The sequence below is a fragment of the Amblyomma mixtum genome, chromosome 8 (assembly GCF_055824585.1).
Source record: "Amblyomma mixtum isolate Tamu chromosome 8, ASM5582458v1, whole genome shotgun sequence".
Lineage (NCBI taxonomy): Eukaryota > Metazoa > Arthropoda > Arachnida > Ixodida > Ixodidae > Amblyomma > Amblyomma mixtum.
Genome location: NC_143019.1, coordinates 133,642,632 through 133,662,203, shown reverse-complemented (window position 1 = coordinate 133,662,203; position 19,572 = coordinate 133,642,632). Strand labels below are relative to the sequence as shown.

Genomic DNA, 19,572 nt, shown 5'->3' with positions numbered 1-19,572 from the left:
ACGTCTGCGGCGGGAGCAGATGGGGTAACCAACAAAATGCTGAGGAACCTAGATCTCACCTCGGTCTCGGCAGTCACAGACGACCCTAAACGAAACATGGAAACGAGGTAGTCTACCTTCGGAATGGAACCACGCCAAAGTTATCTTGATTCCCAAAACCGGGAAGAAACTTGAAGTGTGCAATCTCAGGCCAATGTCGCTAACATCGTGCCTGAGGAATCAGATGGAGCATGTAATGGTAAAAATACTGCAGGAATATGCAGATGAAAGGGAGGTATTTTCCGAAACAATGCTAGGATTTAGGAGCAGGGTGTCCACGCAGGACGTCATGCTGCAACTCAAAGCAGACGTCATAGACCCACGCAATAAAGAGGGCGCCAAAACTATTCTGGGCCTCGACCTACATAAAAGCCTTTGATGACGTCTAGCACGAGGCCATATTAACTAATATGGTCGAGACTGCTGCTGGAAAGAGGTCCTATGATTACGTTAGGGACTTTCTAACCGAAAGAACGGCAGAAATGAATCTAGGAGGCATCAAGTCCGATACTTTTAAGCTAGGAGACAAGAGCATCCCGCAGGGCTCGGTGCTTTGCCCTTTCTTCTTCAACCTGGCGTTGAAGAACCTGCCACCTCTATTGAAGGCTGTCAAAAGGATAAAATCCACGCTATATGCGGACGATATCACAATACGGGCGTACACAGGCAACGATGGGGAAATAAAGGAAATGCCCAACAGGCGATCGACATAAATGAGACATGGGTAGCCATAGTGGACAAAATCAGGGTCCTGGGACTGATAATCCAGGACAATAGAAAGAACACATAGAGAACAAACAGGCTTAAGTCGACAATTAACATGACGACCAGGCTGATAAGGCGAATAGCCAACAAAAGACGAGAAGTCAAAGGGAAAGATCTCTGCCGAATGGTTCAGGCTTTTGCGATAAGCAGAATAGTATACGTCATCACCTACGTCAACTAGGGCTGGCGGAAAAGAACAAATTAGAGGGTATCATAAGGCAGGCATACAAAGCAGCCCTGGGGCTGCCCCACTACACCCCTACAGAAAAATAGGGGACGCCTCAGCTCCTCCTTAAGGGTATGACGCGGTAGCTTTATTGGGTCCCTTCACCGGCCTGGGGTTCTCTTAGCCTGTCGCCTCGTCGACTCGTTCGTCCTCTGTTTTACACTTATAGATCGTTGGTAGATCTCACACAATTCCTGGCGCAGTGGTTCAGCCGTTAAAGGGTCCCTGAAAAGAAAGTGGCTGTAAAATGCTTGCATTATGTAGAGTACAGGCCACCGAGCGTTCATGCCGCGTACAAGACCTCAAAATCGAGCCGATAATTTACAATACAGTTTTAAGAACTCCCGTTTCAGCGTCTCGCGGCGACCTGCGGTGCCGAGCTTTCGCCCGAATCCGCGCGCATTGCGTCATGTAGCGCTCTTTACGTCAGCAGCGGAATGTCATCATTGGTTCGCCGCGCCAGCGCTGTCGACGCCAAACCAGTTTAGGAGGCGTTGACTCCGCCTCCTGCGGAATTCCCGCGAGCGTCGGCGGTCGGCGGAGGGCCGAGTGCGTGAGGCCAGCGGATCGACATTTCAGTGCGCAAAAAGTTACGACAGGAGAGGGAAAGGCGCAAAGACGCGGAAATTCAAATTTTGACTACAAATAACTCAGCTTCCACAGAACCCATAAAAAAATTGCTGCGTCCTTTAGCATCCTAGGCATATCGCATCTTTGTTGAGACCCCCTTTCACAGCCCCTTTAAGCGATGCTCCATGGCCCCGGCAGGTGGCTGCTTCGAACGCTGCCACCGGTGGGACTTGTGAGACCCAGGTTGCTCTCTCCGAGAACCTCTCGCGACCAGTCATTGATTTCACTGCCACCTGCCACGATGGGCAGGTTGCGATGACGTCACAAGGCCACGTGACCTGGGTGGCAGGTGGCTCATGTTGCACGCGCAGCGACATCCGACTTTACCTAGCAGAGTGAAGCTATCTCTTCAAGACTTCTTAAATTGGGGTCTACAACAACACCACGGAACTGTGCGAGGCGCATTCAGTCACACGATTAAGGAGGCTCGCGACCCCACCCGCGGGGTGGAACATCCTGTGCATAGAACTAGGCGACAGAATCCCGCAAAGAAATGCGTAGGTAAAACCATCGACCGAAGTGAGGAACTTACTTACTATTAAGCTTATCCCAAAAAACATGCACCCTGCTTTTCACGAAAGCCGGAGGAGGATCTTACTAATCGAACCGAAGCTATAGAAGTCTCGGAATACACAGCCCACGTAGACGCGGCGGAATACGAAGGAGTATGGCAATGGTCAGCACCAAAGCAGTCACCATAATTGGCGACTCCAAAGTCACTATAAACAATTTCGTGCGGGGTATGACCTCCACGGAGACAGGACGAATCGTTAGACACCAATACTGGAACCGAACAGAGGTGGAACTAATATGGGTGCCGGCACACTCTGGGAACAAGGGAAATGAGTTGGCCCACAGCTCGAGGTTATGACCGCCGAGCAGTCAGCCGAGCAGTCAACGATAAAATCGAGAAGCCAGCAGTCAGAGGCAAATTGAGATAAAATGCGATAAAACGGCGCCTTCGCGTGCGGCCCGGCTGACTAGCGGCAAACCGAACAGCAAACGGTTCGGTAGTTTCGGATTCTGGCTCCTGCCGGAGGTTACCGGAAGTTTGCTCCCGCAACTGTTCCTAGCTGATCGTCCGGAAGAGGTGCATGCAGGGGCTATTATTTTTCATTCTTTTATTTCGTCTCACCCTAATGTATGTTTGTCCAGGAAAGAGACCGCCAGCGCGGGCGAGCAACGGCGCACCACTCACACATTACGCAGCCGCACGAAAGTGAAAGTCTCGTAACGTGTTAGCGTTAAAGGCACCGCGTTGCAGAAAAACGGGCTCCAAACTCATGACCTCGCGCGGGTAATTCAAATACCCCCTTTGCGATCACGCTCCTATACTGCAAGAAGCGGCGTCTATAGTTGAGAACTACGCCCTAGATACAGGACTGTATTGCTCTCCTCAGAAATCTGAACTGTTCTCAATGTGCAGCAAAGCACAACTAACCCGAAAATCCCGCCTACCGCACCTACATAAACCAGGGGAGGTATACGTGGGAGGGAGTACGGTACCAAGAGTCAGCACCATTAGGATTCTGGGGTATTTCCTACAGCAGAATGGGAAAAACACCATTATCCCTAAAAAAGCTTCAGACGTATATCGACCAAGTAACGGGGATAATCAGGCGAATCTCCCTCAGGAAAAAAGGCCTCAGAGAACATTGCCTAATAAGGCTGGTTCGTGCCTTCATAATCAGCAGGGTAGTTTATGCCACTCCCTTTCTCAATCTCCACCATGCCGAAGCGAAGTTAGACATAATGATCAGAACGTCAATCAAAAGGGCTTTGGGCATTCCCCCCAACTCCTCGACAGAGAAGCTTCTAGCTATGGGAATGCCTAATACCTGGGAAGAGATTTGCCAAAGCGGTCAGGGAGGCGCAGATCTGGCGGCTCAACTCCCCTGTAGCTGGCCGAAAAATACTACAAGAACTACGGCTTCCGTCAGGAGTACCACCTTATGTTGCTGAACCCCTGGAGCTTGAAACAAGGAAACTTCAAAATTGCACCGATTCCTAAGAATATGCACCCTATCCATGAGAAGGAACGAAGGGGGCATAGAGCAAAATTTATTCAAAGTAAACTAATGAAAGACCCTCCTCAGGACTTGCTAGAAGGGGCCGCAGTCATAGCTGTGGTAGATGGGAACGACTCCCGGAAGGTAACTGGATCCATTAATACGCGTAACGCTTTAACAGCTGAAGAGGCTGCGATAGCGCTAGCATGCGCAGGTACCGGAGCCAAAACTATTCTCTCAGATAATAAGGCGGCTGTTAGGAACTTCGGCAAAGGCCTAATTTCCATGCAGACGGCCAGTCTACTGAGGAAACACCCGCTAAACCGGGAGGTTTCAGTCATCCGGGTTCCAGCTCATGAGGGTCTACCAGGCAATGAGGCTGCCCATCGCCTCGCTCGAAATGTATACACCCGAGCGGCCGTAGAAACCCCGCTACCTGGAGACAAAGACCCCCTCACCACCTACAAGGAGCTCTCTGAGACTCCCAGACTAGGCCGAAGGATCTATCCATCACCAGATAGGTTCCTAACACCCAAAGAATGTAGGGTCTGGCGAAAAATGCAGGCCCATCGCTTCTTCCCTTATGTTACTCCGCATAATGAGCTTACAGGCGACCCGGAGGCTTGCAATCTCTGCAACTTACCTCTGAGTGAAAATCATCTAACCTGGCAATGCTCCGAATCTCCGGGAGCTAAACAGATTGATCCCCTTGATCAAGTTGCCTGGGAGTCCTACATCCGCAGCCCAAATGCGGATGTACAGAAGATCGCCCTGCGCATGGCGGAGGAGGCTTCCTCCAAGACCTTCTCTGCGGCAACGGCGCAGGAGGGCCGGCAAGGGGGAGACCCTCCCTCTGGCTGAGCCCCTGCCCCGAGGCCCATGTCGGTGTGAATTAAGTCGTCTCTCTCTCTCTCCTATACTCATGTAGTCAAGACAAGCCATCGCAGAGTCTGCAGTTCTCTACCCAATCTCCGTGGGAGGCCGCGCTGCTCAGCTCGGACCCGGAGGTTCAGCTCCGAGTCATACAGCGGGCCGAAGAGGTCGCCGAACGACATCGTCGGTCGACCACCTGGCGTCCGGCCTAGAAGAGGAGCCGACCGCGGGGAGGGGAACATCACCCCAACCCACGCCTAAGACCTCTTCTTTAATAAAGTTTACCTCCTCCTCTTCTTGCTTTCCAGGGAAGCGCACCTAAAGTTTGCCCCCACTGCACCAGCGCCGCCTCTCCCCTGGCGGTCATTCCCGAACTTCTGTCCGGGCACGTCGACGGCGGAGCGCCTCGACTCGACTAGACTCGACTCGACTGGTACGCCTGCTGCTCGCACCGCTGGCACTTTCTTTCTCATTGTGAGCACGTGCCATCCTGCCCGCAGGTGCACAAAAGAGGTGTTGCCGCTCGTTGTGAGTCATGGCTGGGATTTCGCAAGGCTCAAAGAATGGAGAAACAATTATTGTTGTGTCGGCAGCTGTCACAACAGCTCTCCGAGCACAAGGGCCAAGATCTACGGGTCGAATTCTGCGGATTTCCTGGAGATTCATTTTTGGAAAAAAAATTTGAATATTTGAAAATTTAAGGTACTGTAATGGAAATATTGAAGGTAATGGTCCGTCATTTCGATGTGTAGCAAATTTTTTCCATCACTCGAATCGATCAGTTGACGATAGCAAAAACGCTAAAAAAATGCAATCCTGTTATGGGGAAATCTTCCAATACATGAAAAAAAAAAATGTGTTCATACACTCACGTTCAAAAATGCTTTTGTCCGGAATTACTGCGTATGAAATGGCTAAGAACGAGAGACGGCAAGCCTGGCAGGGTGAAGTAGGCTTTTTTTCTGTTGCTAAACATTTTCTGCATGTTGGGCGCGTGTAATATTATTTCTGACCAGTTTTTGTTGTAATTCACTAAGCATGCGGTGCTCGCGCTAACGAAACTCACTTTTTTTGCCAGTAAAGCCCTCCGTCGGTCAGGTAATGCAAAAAATTATTTTGCAGACTGACACCAACAGCTGTGTTATGGAAGTCTGTGATCGCCTCATTGTTCCGATATGTGACGCCAGGCTCGAAGTTACTTTGCTACATGCAAAAATTTTCTGAAAATAAAAGTAGTCAAAATGTTTCCTTGCACATGAATGAGCATTTTTATATGAGCGATATGGCTCTGCAAATAAATTGTTTTGGGGATGGGCGTACGTGCGCTGTAATCGGCATTAAAGGTGCACTGAAGAGGAATCTGAACTCGTATTTTTACTGCTGGATCTCGATCTACATGTTCCGAGCGTTCTTGGAAACCTCGAATTATCGCCCTGCGCGGCCGATTTCCCAAAATTAAATCGAATTAACGTCGAGCTGCCGCCATTTTTATTTAATTCCCCACAAACGGTGGGAGTAGTCGACCAACTTTTCACCCAGTCCCGTGGCGGCTTGCCGCTCTGCCATCAGCGAAGTGATATGTAGTGATCGGCGAAAGCAGAGTCCACGCGTATTTTTATTTCCGTGGGCCTAATTTGCAGCTGTGTAGTCTCTGACTACACCTATTTATTCACGGAAACCTAAAAGAAACAGAATAAAAGCGAAAGCAAAATCGCCACGCGTCTGCCTGAAAGGCACTCCATGAACTGGTTGACTCCTCCCACCGTATGCGGGGAAGTAAAAAAAAAATGGCGGGAGCCGAACGTCAATCCGATTTAATTAGGGAAATCGGCCGGCCGCACAGGGCAATAAATCAAAGTTTCTAGGAGTGCTGGGAATGTGTGGATCGAGTTCCCATGGCAAAAAGACGAGTTCAGGTTCTTCTTTTAAAACCACTTCTGTCAGTGGTAGTGATTGACGAAATAGAGCATTTTTTTGTGTTAGCCATGAGAGAGCAGCTGGTAGGCGCATTTTGTGCATATTTTCGCTTTTCTCTTCAGCCTCGCGCGTCGCCTTACGGGCACTTTATTGTATGTTAAAATGAACACACTTTCATTATTCAGCGAAAAACGTAATGAAATCCGAACACTTTGGCCAACAAAGTTGCGTGCACCCCGTGCACCGAACTGTTCAGCCACCCAACGAAATTGAGTATTCTGCGAAAATGACCGTACCAAAAAAAAGGTATTTACCTCGAATTCCGAGTCATAAATGACCTTACTTTCGACACACATTTCGGCGCTAGGTTAAAGGCCTTTTCGTCAGCAATCCGCTCCATGGTGTGGACCTGATCCGCTAGCAGCTTGAGATCTTTCAAGTTTGCGCGGGGAAAAAAAAAATTCACTCTCCACTATTTGAACCTACATCTCAGAGGGCACTGTCGCGATAGGAAGAAATGCGAACAGCACGGCGCCCGCGCTCTGCTGTTGGAATTTATGCTCGTCCCCCTTATACTTAGCTCGCAACACAAATACACTACAAATATCCATGATGCAATAATAGACCACTCTAGCGTGTTTTTTTTGTCAACCAGAGCGCATAGCAGATAAATTCTATCTGCGCAGCTCGTGGGAGCCGCGTTGTTCGCATTTCTTTCTATCGCCCCTATACATTTTCGTGATCCTCTGACGCTCGTCAGCGTTCAAGCAGGAGGGAAAAAGCACGCGATGCAGATTTGCAGGCAGGCCAACACGTGCAAAGTATGTGCAGAACTGGCCTTTTTCAAAAGAAAGCGCGCTACTCGCATTGCTACTAAATGGGAGGCGTGACCGCGGTTCTGCCCGGTCAATTTGGGGAGTCGGCCGGAGGGGGCGCTTTTCACTGGCGCCTGCAGCGCTCCCCCCCCCCCCCCCCCCCACCTGCGAAGTTGCGGTCCTCTTCTATTGAGGTGAACAATCTCTTCTATTTTGCTCCTGATGTACATTTACTTGTTTACGGAGTGTGAAAACTGCAAGAATCGCTGATGAATATGCGAACGCCAACCATGGAAAGCTCCATAGCCAGAATCTTGACATGAAGATCCAGTGTTTTTCGCTCATTGCAACTGCTTTTTCAGTTGTGTCCAATACTTAAAAATTTTGTTATGTAGAAATGTTCGGCGCTCATTTGCAATAATTAAAATTTTCCACAAGCGACGCCAATGACCGCTAGACAACTGCTGGGCGCCTGCAGCTTTCGGTCGGCAGACTGGGCTACACCGCCTAGCAGTGGTGCTTCCCGATCAATGCGCATCCCAAGAAGCAAGCAGTCTATAGTCAATTTCAGGCCACTGCTGTAAAAACTATGATCGATGACCATTTTGGATTGTGAACTCGCTCTCCACAACCGCCAACATTGCACGTACGAACCCCGTGGACTCGTTAGGACTATTCACACTGCTGATTATTGTCGAAGAGTGCACATATGAAATGTCAGCAGCAACTACTCAGGTCATCGTCTCATGTGTTAAGGTTTCGCTCGGCTGCCGATGCTGGTGCATCAGTGACTGCATATATTTGCCGATCAGACCGCCGAATATAGGACACAGTGCCTGGCCGATATCGCACATCGCCATTCATAGTATAAGTCACTAATAATCACTGATATCATTCCCATGGTCACACGTCAACAACTATAGAGATATCGGTGGGTCTTGATCGTGAGAAAGAGCCTTTAAGGACTCATTGGAGCTGAATTGAAATATATTTAAGCATTTGTTTTTTTTTTGCGTGAGTGTGTTGAACATCCCGAAGTGACTCAAGCTATGAGGGACACTGTAGTGAAAGGCTCTGGCAATTTCGCCCGCCTGGGGTACTTTAGCATGCATTGTCATAGTAGATACAGTACACGGGCCTCTAGCATTCCGCCTCCATTGAAATTCGACTGCCGTGGCCGGGATCGAACCCGCGTCTTTCGGGTCAGCAACCGAGCACCATAACCACTGAGCCACCGTGATGGCTTTAAGCGCATGTTGCATCGAATACTTCGCTGCGGGTGACCTTACATAAAGAGGAAGCCCATAACAAGCTTTTGATAGTCAAAAAATTTCATCCGTAACCCCTTTAAATGCGAAGCGTAAGCATTTTCAAACTTTTGTTATAAACCCAGGTATTAAGTTATAAGGACGCACAGATTATGAGAGCAAATAAACGTTAGATTATGTTCATCCTAAACAGAGCAATTGCAAGCTAGGAAGGTAGGGTAAAATGAAATAGGTACTACAGGTGTTATCGCCATCAGCAGTTTTTGCAAGAAAAGTACGGTGACTTCAAGAGTTCTCTTTTTTTCAAGCAGGTCTCCAAGACTAGGCTATGCTGCCGTCCACATCCAAACTGTGATCACTGTCATGACGTCACAAGTTTGAATCAAGTGGCACGGCTTTTTAAATAAAATTTTTTCAGTGATAAAACAGTCTCTTGCTTCCAAGCCAACACTGTCGTAGCCACAAAGAGTTACAGAACAGATTTTTACACAAAAAAAATCGAGATGTATGCTGTTCTCAGTGTCTCTTTAAGGTTACACATGCAATCCAACTTCGACCAAACATTTTAAAGTGAGCCATATTTTAAACGAGCATGACACTCAAATATAAACTTTATTAATACCCGAAATTCCAGGAGTGGAAGCATATATTAATGGTACAAGGCTAAAGGTGGCAAAATACATGCATCTTACAATTGTAACCAGAATTATTGCACACCTTTATGACAAAAGCGTTATACCGCCAAGCACTACATCAACATCATGTGCTGGCACAAAGCACCACTCCTCTTGTGACGCGCACACTAAAAACTTTGGAAGCCAGCTGTAGAGGTCACGGTGACAATAAAAGCTTCACGTGGTCCCCCTCTCAGCATGTTTGGTGGAGACCTGTCTGCGTCGTGAGCTGCACCAGGAGAAAAGTTGCACCAAATTTGTCAATGCCACATAATAAATGTTGGTAGGGGAAAGAACAATGCGTCCACAGGTCTAAACTTTTCCGATACATGACACCTGTTGCAAAGAAAAAGCACAGTGTTATATGAAGACTAAAGCAATAGAGCACAGCACAGTATAGTATAGTATAGTATATGGTATAGTATATGGTATAGTATATAGTATAGTATATAGTATAGTATAGAGTATAGTATAGAGTATAGCCCACCTAACTTTCTGCAGGGGACAGTAGAAACCACATGGTGATTTGTGTATACTAATGTATGTAATGTATTGTGTATGTAATGTGTATGTAATGTATTGAATAAAACACACACCCATAAGTTACGCATCTATACTCCTTTAAGCATAGATAATTCTGAAGACATTTTTCTTTTTTTTTAGGCAATGCTGTCATCACGAAGATGAGATTTTAATGGCACAAGTGTGGCATGGTCTAACAGCATCATGGCTAATATATCTAGCTTGCATGATGTGGGGTCAAACACCCACTGTCTCTGGCACAAAACGGAGATCACGGAGTCCTTTTTGGTATAGAGGCGACAAGTTTCAATCGAGTGGCGGGAAAACATTTAGATGAAATTTTCCCTGCAATAAATTAGTCTTTTGCTGCCAGACAAACATCAACGCGCCCAGAAGGGGTCATAGAATCATTTTTTATTGGGAGCAAAAACTGCATGCAGGGGTCATTACAGTCCTCCTAAAGCGATCAGACACTCCGTGCACATATAGCAACGCTACAGGCTGCCTGTTCTGTTTGCTCCTGCCTTTATCCTCAGGACAATCCCCAATCTTGCCCTCGCTTTTCCTGAGACCCTCTCACAAAAGAGGGCCCTTCAGCAACCCATATGAGTTTAAGGGGGGAGACTGGTCTTGAACCTATTTTCCTTATTTACCAACCAAAATTGGTGAAACTTGATGTGCTCCTGCAGTTTTTTTAGTTCAAAACTGCAATTATTTTATTGTGAACCAATTATTTTTTGAGATAATTACACTAATTGTTCCAATTCTTGCAAGAACAATTGAAAAATAATGACTGAAGAAAAACTTCACGTTAACACATTGCTAGACACAAGAAAGAATAAGGAACACAATGTTGCAAGCAGTTTTTTTATATAAGAATTATTTTTTATTTTATTGCATAATGAAGTCCAATGGTCAAAAAACAGCAATGGAGTGGTCACAAAAAGAGCTATTTAAACAAATTTTCAAGAAGAAATTTATAAATCTGCTTGCAACATTGCGTGCTTCTCATGTTTGGCTTCATGCTGAAAAAAAAATTATTATTCTATCTGCAATAGGTGCCGAAATATTGAATTTGCAGATTGGCTCGGACCCCAAAATTCAGATTTTGAGAAAACGGCAAAAACAAATAGAGGTCATTTTTTAATCCGTATGTGCTAAAACTTCATAAATTTTAAAAAAATTATTGATATAAAATGTTTATTTCACGTCAGAATTCAGAATCATCCTTTCAATAGTAGAAATATTTTCAACACCAACTTCTGAGCTGTCCTACAATGTAGGATACTAGGCAAATTGGATACCTGTTTTGTCTAGTAAAGCTTCAAACATTCGATCTCAACTTTAAAATCGCATTTCTCATCATACCCGGTGATTGTTTTCTTATGACAATGCCCAAAAATTATTTGTTTTTCCAGCAAATAGCAATGCAGTCAATGGGGTCAAATTCCACAAATGGTGTCCACAGAAGACTGGAAAATCTTTCTGAAAGCACACAATGCACAAAGCTGAACGTACACACCACAATCCTTGCAGAGGAAATGTTTAGAGTGTCTTAAACTTACACTAGCGGGCAGAAGCTATTACACAATAAGCTTTCAGAGTTGCTCTGCAAAAAAAGCACTGTCCTATATGTAAGCCACTTGGGTTAAGCAGGGACACAAAAGCACTGAACAGTATAGCCGTAGTTGGCATGAGTAACTGCCCTTGAGATTTACATGAGGCGAACTAGGGAGCATGACAGGCTTTCACACAAAAATTAAAACACAAGGAAGCGAAAGATGACAACAACTGAGGTGCCATATGGGAGCACTATAGCAAAAACTAGCAGGCACTAGCATGCGCAATAACACCTGTAAATGCCACTGGCAGAATGAAGAGGACTTCTTTGCCCTACCCACACTTGGCATCACACATCCTTAGTTCAGTGCAACCGCATGAAGTCTGAGATAAGATGGGAGATGTTTGACCCCAAAGTCAGACACAGAAGGCCCCCGGCATAACGAGATATCAACAATCCAAAATGCGTTTCTATCATACTCACTATGTGGCTGACTACAGCGCTAATTCTTTTTGTCCACTGCCCACATCATCATTGTCTGGGAATGTTAATGCTGAAATTAATTTAATTTAGTTCGATCCCCAGACTTGCCTAGCATTGAGAAAATAAAGCTCAGGAGTTTTGTTTCCTCATTTTCCTATGCCTAAACCATTCATGCATGCCAAACAAGAAACCCGAGAAACCCTGCAGTGCGAAAATAGTGCACGCAACTGATGGGTGTGAGCACGGAAAGAAAAATATATGGAAATATATGGAAAGGAAAATTATAGGTGAGACCTTAAGAGATCGGAAGCGGTGGAGTGGGTGAGGGAACAAACGCGGGTTAATGACATTCTGGTTAAAATCAAGAGGAAGAAATGGTCGTGGCCAGGGCATGTAATGCGAAGGCTGGATAACCGCTGGTCTTTAAGGGTAATGGAGTGGATTCTGAGAGAAGGCAAGCGTAGCAGGGGACGGCAGAAAGCTAGGTGGGCGGGTGAGATTAAGAAGTTTGCGGGGATACAGTGGCCGCAACTGGCGAGGGACAGGGTTAGTGGGAGAGAGACATGGGAGAGGCCTCTGCCCTGCAGTGGGCGTAGTCAGGCTGATGATGATGATGATGATGACGCAAATATACGCAGAACTACCTGGAGCCCACTGCCACGACGCGAATTCCTCAGCCTAGACCAGGGCCATCTGGAAGCCATGCTCTTGGACCCTGGCCAGGTAGGACGTCCCATCCAGGGCTGCACCAGGACTCAGGACACCACCCCTGAAACACCATGGCCACCATGTAAGTGCACAGGCCTCATTTGTACTATAACTGCATCTAGACCATCAGGGGTAATGCCCCACGTGTTGCCAAGTAAAAAGCACTAAGTGTGCCAAGCTTATGCACCACAAATGTTGACATAACGAAATCATTAACAAAATGATTTGTGCTGATTTGGGAGCTGTTTTTATTACACGAGGTACATTACACAGCGGGAAATCACTTTTATGAAGTCTTGGTTTGGTTTATGGAGTTTAACGTCCCAAAGCGACTCAGGCTATGAGGGACACCGTAGTGAAGGGCTCCGGAAATTTCGACCACCTGGGGTTCTTGAATGTGCATGTTCTGGAAATGAGACTCCACTGCAGACGACAGATTATGCAAACTGGAAAAACAATGCCAGTGGGCAAGACCTTGGTCTAATTCCAATTCCAGCAACTTAATTCCTGCCACGCTTAATTCCCTGTCACTATCCCTGCACAAGAGCTGATGCAGTGTGTGGGCTTCGTTCCTTGAGGCTGGAGTTCACACTTTTAGTGTGGAACATGGGAGAGTTCTGCAACTGTCGCCTCAGGGCATTGGACCCTGGACTGCGCCTCCATCTTCCATGTGATGTAGCGCGTCGTGAAGCAACATTACTGTGTCGTCTACGGCTCGGCGTTGCCTTCACAAATCAGTATGCTTTCCGGATCGCGATGGCTGACAGCCCTTCTTGTGTAATCTGTGCCTGTGAAGAGATCTCTTGTGTGAGTGCCCTGTCTTTTGAACGAAAGACGTAAGCTACTTAGTGCTCTGGACCGCCTTGATCCCCGCCCCTTCACAGAGGCCAGGATCCTCGGTCCGTGGCCACAACAGTCGACTGCCATCAAGGCTTACGAGGCACTGTTCTGTTTTTTTGTGAGAGACTGCCTTGATTGACAGATTGTGACTGTTTCCCCGTTCCTTCTCTCTTCCCTCTTTAATTCCCCTCATTCCCTTCCCCTGTGCAGGGTAGCCAACCAGAATCCTTTCTGGTTAACATCCCTGCCTTTCCCCTCTCTCTGTATCTCTCTCTCTCCAACAACTGAGGTGGACTCTGTGGTGGCATTCAGACAGAGGCAGGTGAGCTCTGCAACCCGGTCTCCCAGTGGCAACAGAACTCACTTGATGATCATCTTGTCTTTCTCCTTCAGCACCACCACGGCCACTTGCACCATGCACATGGCAGTTGTCACATATGCTGGGTCTGCACACAGAGCATGCAATTAAATTCTGCATGATTTACAGCTCAGTCTGGGTACATCGACCTCAAAGGGAATCGTGGAATGGTTCGAAATATCAATAATTCAATACATAAAAAATGGCAATAGATGAGCTTGTCTGTAACCTAGAAGCTGCAAAACCGAACAGCCAATGGTTCGAGCACGGTCAACTGTTGGTCCGAGAAAGCGACCACCATTTCCAGGAATTTTTGACCACCTGAGGTTCTTTAATGTGCACTGAGATTGCACAGTACATGGGCCTCCAGAATTTCGCCTCCATCGAAATGCGACCGCCGCGGCGGGGATCGAACTCGCACCAGCAGCCAAGTGCCGTAACCACTGAGCCACTGCAACGGCACAACCTCTTAATGATGTGACCCACACAGCATCATGTCTCACACTTCAAGACTGTCTGCTTTACAAGAAACGCTATTTAATCGACAGTAATTGCACGCCTCAGGTTGTCCCAGAAAGCCCTATGAAGCAGTATGATATAACAGCTGGTCACCTTGCGTTCTTGTGCAATCCAAAACCATGTCCATCGGCACTTCTACTGGCCCAAACGGTTCCAAGCAACAAAGTACTATGTTGCCAGCTGTGAGCAATGTCATCACCGTAAGCTCCGCACAGCCCTTCTGGCAGGCTTTTGTAGCCAGTAAAACTGTGTCGTCTACTGAAAAAGGTGAGCGCCAATGTGCTTGGAACAATTTCCAAGTCTTCGGGCAACTATCCCTGGATTATCGGTGAGTGGTCGATTTGATAAGTAATCAGCCACTCTCATTTCCAGCCGAGCAACAGGTCTCATCCTTTCTGCTGAATTCCATCGTTCTCCATCACGGTGCTCCTCTCACTATTGTCACTGACTGTGGCTGGTAGCTCACTGCTGATGTTGTAGAAGAACTACTGTATTTACTCGCGTAATTTGCACCCGCGTTTAATGAGCCCACCCCCCAACTTTTTACCCAGATTTCTGAAAGAAAAAAAACTTCTACGCAAATATTTTGCTGGTCAAATGTTTTAGGGGAATCCCCCAAGGTGGAGTAGATTTGTAATAAGGGAGTAATTACTCATTGACATCCACCCAAGCGCAGCCGTACGGCTACAAAGAAAAGCTATACAGCTTTCTCAGAAACTTCGTAGTTAAAGAAAAATTCGTCCTGGTCCGGGGTTTGAACCCGGGACCACCGCTTCACCGGAGCAGTCGCTCTACCAACTGAGCTAACCCAGACGGCAAGCTCATGGTAGGGCGAGAGCGAATTGACCAATAACTCGAAGTGGGAACTTCGAGTTATTTTGCGCTCTCTGCTGCACTAGGCCACCAGCATGTACTCGGGTGCTCGCCAGGCAGACTTGGGAAGATCGGCGTCGCCGTGTTGCCGCGTGCAGCTGCGAAAGGTGCGAGTGGCCAGAGCCCGAGTTGTGTGCCGTTTAAACGGCCCACTCACACTGGGGGTCGCTTCCCCGGGAGAACAGTTGCGCGCACGTCCAAATCCAAAACTATCGAACCGTTTGCTGTTCGGTGTGCCGCTATACTCGGGGACAGCTTTCTGTGGCTATGCAGTGGAAGCTACGAGGGCAAGGCACAAGGCTTTCACAAGTGCGCACTTATGAAGCACTCACGGGGGAGAGAGATGGGCATTTAAACCCTTTCAGGCGCTATTTTTTGTTCTGATGGAAGTCTATTTTTTTCATCTCAGTAGTATATTCAGGCCTCGAGAAAGGGAAGTTTTTGAACGTGAAAGACCAGCAAGTATGTTTTTACAACTATGTGGAGAATTCCGTATAAAGTGTCAGATTTGTTACAAATAACAACAACAAAATGTTCTCGTGTGTCAGGTAAACACCCTAGGGATCGTGGAATCCCTTTATGTTTCGAAGACTCACATTACGCTCGTAATTGAGCAAAAACAATCGATGTTTTCACTCGTGGCAAAATCTGTCTGCACAATAACGGTGGACAGTGCTATCTTGCTCACTCTTATGTCAAATATTATCTACTGCATTCGCTACATGGTACAAAAAAGCATGTTATTTGCAACAACAAGGGTGCTCAATTTCACTGAAATAATGAAATCACTGTTAAAAACTCCATTTTCTCACAAAAAGTTGTATGTTTGCCACTTACGCAATTGTGTACAAAGCGCCTGAAAGGGTTAACCCTTTCCTGGCAGTCCATGCCCGTCATCTCCTTTGCCTCCTACTGCTGGCTTCCCCATTGTATCATTGCCTGTTTATTGCTTTGAGCTGTGCACGCACAGTCATGTGATCCTGTGGGGAACTGCATAGCATCACACCGGGTGGTACTGGGCACACGTTTTGTATTTGAAGTCAACTTTTTTGTTGGCAATGAGGGTACAGGCAGCAACACACCTTATGTATTGCGCGTCATGACCTCCTTTGTTAAGTTTTAAGAACATGTTGAGAAAATTTTCGCGTGATTTGTGTGCCCTCTATTGGAAGACCTAGTTTAAAGAAAAAAAAGTGCACAAATTACGTGAGTCAATAAGGCACTTCAAATCTGCTGTTCAGACTGTTTCAATAATAACCAGGATGGCTAGTATACCCATTGATAGATGGTCTTGCAAGGCACACAAACCACACCCTTACGAACATTTACGAACATATTGTGAATGTATGTCGGATCAAAACATCAGAAGTGGCACAGCCCACTGTCACTTGTGACATATGCTGCAATGCTGCCAAGTGTGGGAGCAATAGGTAAAAAGAGCTACTGGAGCTAGTTGGAAATACATTCTTGAAGGTATTGGCGAGCACTATCAAAATATGGAAAGGGACGAACACACAGGACGAAGAATACGAAAAGGGACGAACATACAGGACGAAGCATTTCGTCCTGTGTGTTCGTCCCTTTCCATATTTTGATAGTGCTCGCCAATACCTTCAAGAAGCAATGGGTAGTATTCACCTTTTTTTTTCCTATTCTATGTTCACACTAACTCCAAGCTTTCTGGATACGGATCCCCCATTGTCATCTAATGATGCTGCCTCAACCTCACAGACTTGCTCTCATTGAAGAAGTTCCATCGACTGGCTTGCCTGCACCTGATGAGAGACCTGCCTAACTGAGAAAGCTAAGAAGTCAACTGCATGCCCCCACTGAACTCTTCCATGCTGTGTTGAGCTGTAAGAGACGGTGGCTTTGGTTGCACATTGGTTTGCAGTTCAGCAGGCTTGGGATTACCGGTGTCCTACCATACCTGGTCCATCCAGCCGGACGGTCACGGAGTGGTCCATCTCGCCGCTGTGGCGGTCGGTGGGCTCGGCCAGTTTCTCCTTCCAGCCACGGCCGCGCATGGTCATCGTGAATGAGCAGCCCAGTGCCTGCAGACAGCAGACATATACTCATCATCATCACCATCATCAGCCTGACTATGCCCACTGCAAGGGAAAGGCCTCTCCCATGTCTCTCCAAATAACCCTGTCATTCCCCAGTTGCCGCCACTGTATCCCCACAAACATCTTAGTCTCATCCGCCCACCTAACTTTTTGCCGCCCACTGCTACGTTTGCCTTCTCTTGGAATCAACTCCGTTAATTACCCTTGAGGACCAGCGGCTATCTGGCCGTCGCATTGCATGCCCTGCCCAAGCCCATTTCTTCTTCATTTCAACTAAGATGTCATTAACACGCGTTTGTTCCCTCACCCACTCCGCCCGCTTCCGATCTCTTAACGTTACACCTATCATTTTCCTTTCCATAGCTCGCTGCGTTGTTCTTAACTTAAGCTGAACCCTCTTTGTTAGCCTCCACGTTTCTGCCCCATGGGTGGGTACCGGTAAGATACAGCTGTCCTATACTTTTCTCTTCAGGGATATTGGGAAACTGCCATTCTTGATCTGAGAGAGCCTGCCATATGCACTCTACCCTATTCTTATTCTTCTAGTTATTCTTAGTTATTCTTCAAGGGAACCAAATAACTTGACGAAATCATAGTTGCGTAACAGTCGACTTCGTACCAACACGAACCAGCACGAGAAACAAGACATGCGAAAAAGAAGGGTGAAAGACGAACTAGCAGAGGTGGTCATCCTTTTTGTCACAAATGGATAACGTTAAACACACATCGAACACTGTCACGTGCAACTCTCTCTACGTACATGGGGATGACTGTACAAGGACAGACATCTTTTTTCTATGTTTTCTTGTGCATGAGTCAAATGTGTGCCACTTGGCAACCCTCGCACTTTTTCTCTCTCTCTCATCAAGCGAACGTGCTTCTGAGCTAGAATTTCCAGACAGCGTGGAAGTGAAAGGCCTCCGTAAACCACACCATGATGTTGAAATGTCCGCTGCACCCTATCCTGAACTTGCATGCTTGATTCTGTTTTATTTTCTTGCTTTCAGGTTGTTTGTTTATTGTGTTGCTTTATTTCTTCCCTTTTTTTTTATGCCACTGTTGAGGTATTAGCGGGGTCGCAGCGGAGCGCCAGACAGAGACGACCAGCGTGGCAGGCTTCTAGTTCCGGACTGCGCGTGCCGGGCGTGCGCTCCGAGCACGCGCTGTCGTTCTTTATTTTCTTCTGTCGCGGGAACGCCGATCGCAGCGCCTGCGCTTTATAGCGTCGCCGGGCGCTGCAGGGCCCCCCGCCTAGACGGAACGTCGAAATATACGCGCCGACGGGGCAGAGATGGAGTAGCCACGGCAGGCAAGCAGGCAGCTGGAGTAACAGTGTCCCCACGGGGTCGCTACAAGGTCCGGTAAGTTCATGTCGGGGGCCGGGAAGAGCTGTCGGGTGGAGTGCACGGGCTCAGGTGGACGAGCCTGGCTGCTGCGCAATGGGCGAATGATGCAGGGTGCCGAGCTGACAAAGCATATTAGGGCAATGGAGGCCATGGTGGGGCCGTCACCGACTGTAGGGCTGCCCGCTGGCACAAGTGGCATTGGTGCTGGACCGTTGCAGCTGATGTCCGCGGGAAACTGGCACACAGAGTACGCCGTCACAAGCAAGGGAGCGGTCGAAACGGCTCCGTGGACAGATGTGGTCTTTAGCGTGGTGTCGTGTCGCTGCTGTAGCGCCAGCTTCAAGTCGTCCAAATAGGTTGAAATGGCTGGCTTACATGGCTCAGGTGCCCCTGATGTAGGGCGCGAGCAGTGCGGTCCGGCCACTAGGGTTGGCACAGGTGTGACCGACGCGACAACGGTGACAGCTGTGGTGATGACGGAGGAAGTTGCTGGGTTCAATTCCAGGTGCTGGGGTAAAGCGGGAGTGGCCGTCCGGAGCGACTGGCCAGTGCTGATGCGCGTGTGGGCATGGTCGGGCTTGAGAGCAAGCGCTGACACTGGGTCAGGAACTGTTTCAGGCAAAGTGGGGCTGGAGGCGATCGCCGTGCTTGTTACTGCTGTCATCGGGTTGGCTTTCTCATCCTGCTCCTGATGACGAGTAGTGCTCTGCGGACCTTCTGAGGGGCTGGGAGTGTGACAAGCAGGCTTGGTCGTTGTCGAGGGCTCTTTAGCATCAGCGGGCGACGGCTTCAACCTCACAGAAGAGGCCGGCAGAGCTGTTGGCGGTAGTGACGAGGTAGATGGAGATGTCGGCACGGCTGCTGCCGCAGAGTCGTCTTTGGCTGCAGGAGGCTCTGGCGACAACGCCACTGAAGCGCAAAGAGGCAGGGCCAGAGACGCGGGTACGATAGTAGTGGGAGAAGGACGCGAGGCGAAGCTCGTGCGGATCCCACCTGGTGTGGCGTCGAGAGAGACAGCCGGGCTGGAGACGCTGGACGGGAGTGGCGGCGATGCGGCGAGGGGCTGCTGAGGCGGGC

General features: G+C 48.0%; 1 protein-coding gene across 1 annotated transcript in view; it reads right to left on the bottom strand.

The window, feature by feature from the left end:
• Positions 1 to 9,135: 9,135 nt before the first annotated feature.
• Positions 9,136 to 19,572, bottom strand: part of LOC149334523 (saccharopine dehydrogenase-like oxidoreductase) — a 79,297-nt gene continuing 68,860 nt past the window's right edge. Inside the window, exons 10-13 of the mRNA XM_089555159.1 lie at positions 17,011 to 17,134; positions 13,695 to 13,776; positions 12,427 to 12,551; positions 9,136 to 9,445 (exon numbers count right to left, since the gene is read on the bottom strand). Coding sequence (XP_089411285.1) covers positions 12,461 to 12,551; positions 13,695 to 13,776; positions 17,011 to 17,134 — 297 coding nt within the window. The 3' untranslated portion in view covers positions 9,136 to 9,445; positions 12,427 to 12,460. The remainder of the gene's footprint in view (positions 9,446 to 12,426; positions 12,552 to 13,694; positions 13,777 to 17,010; positions 17,135 to 19,572) is intronic.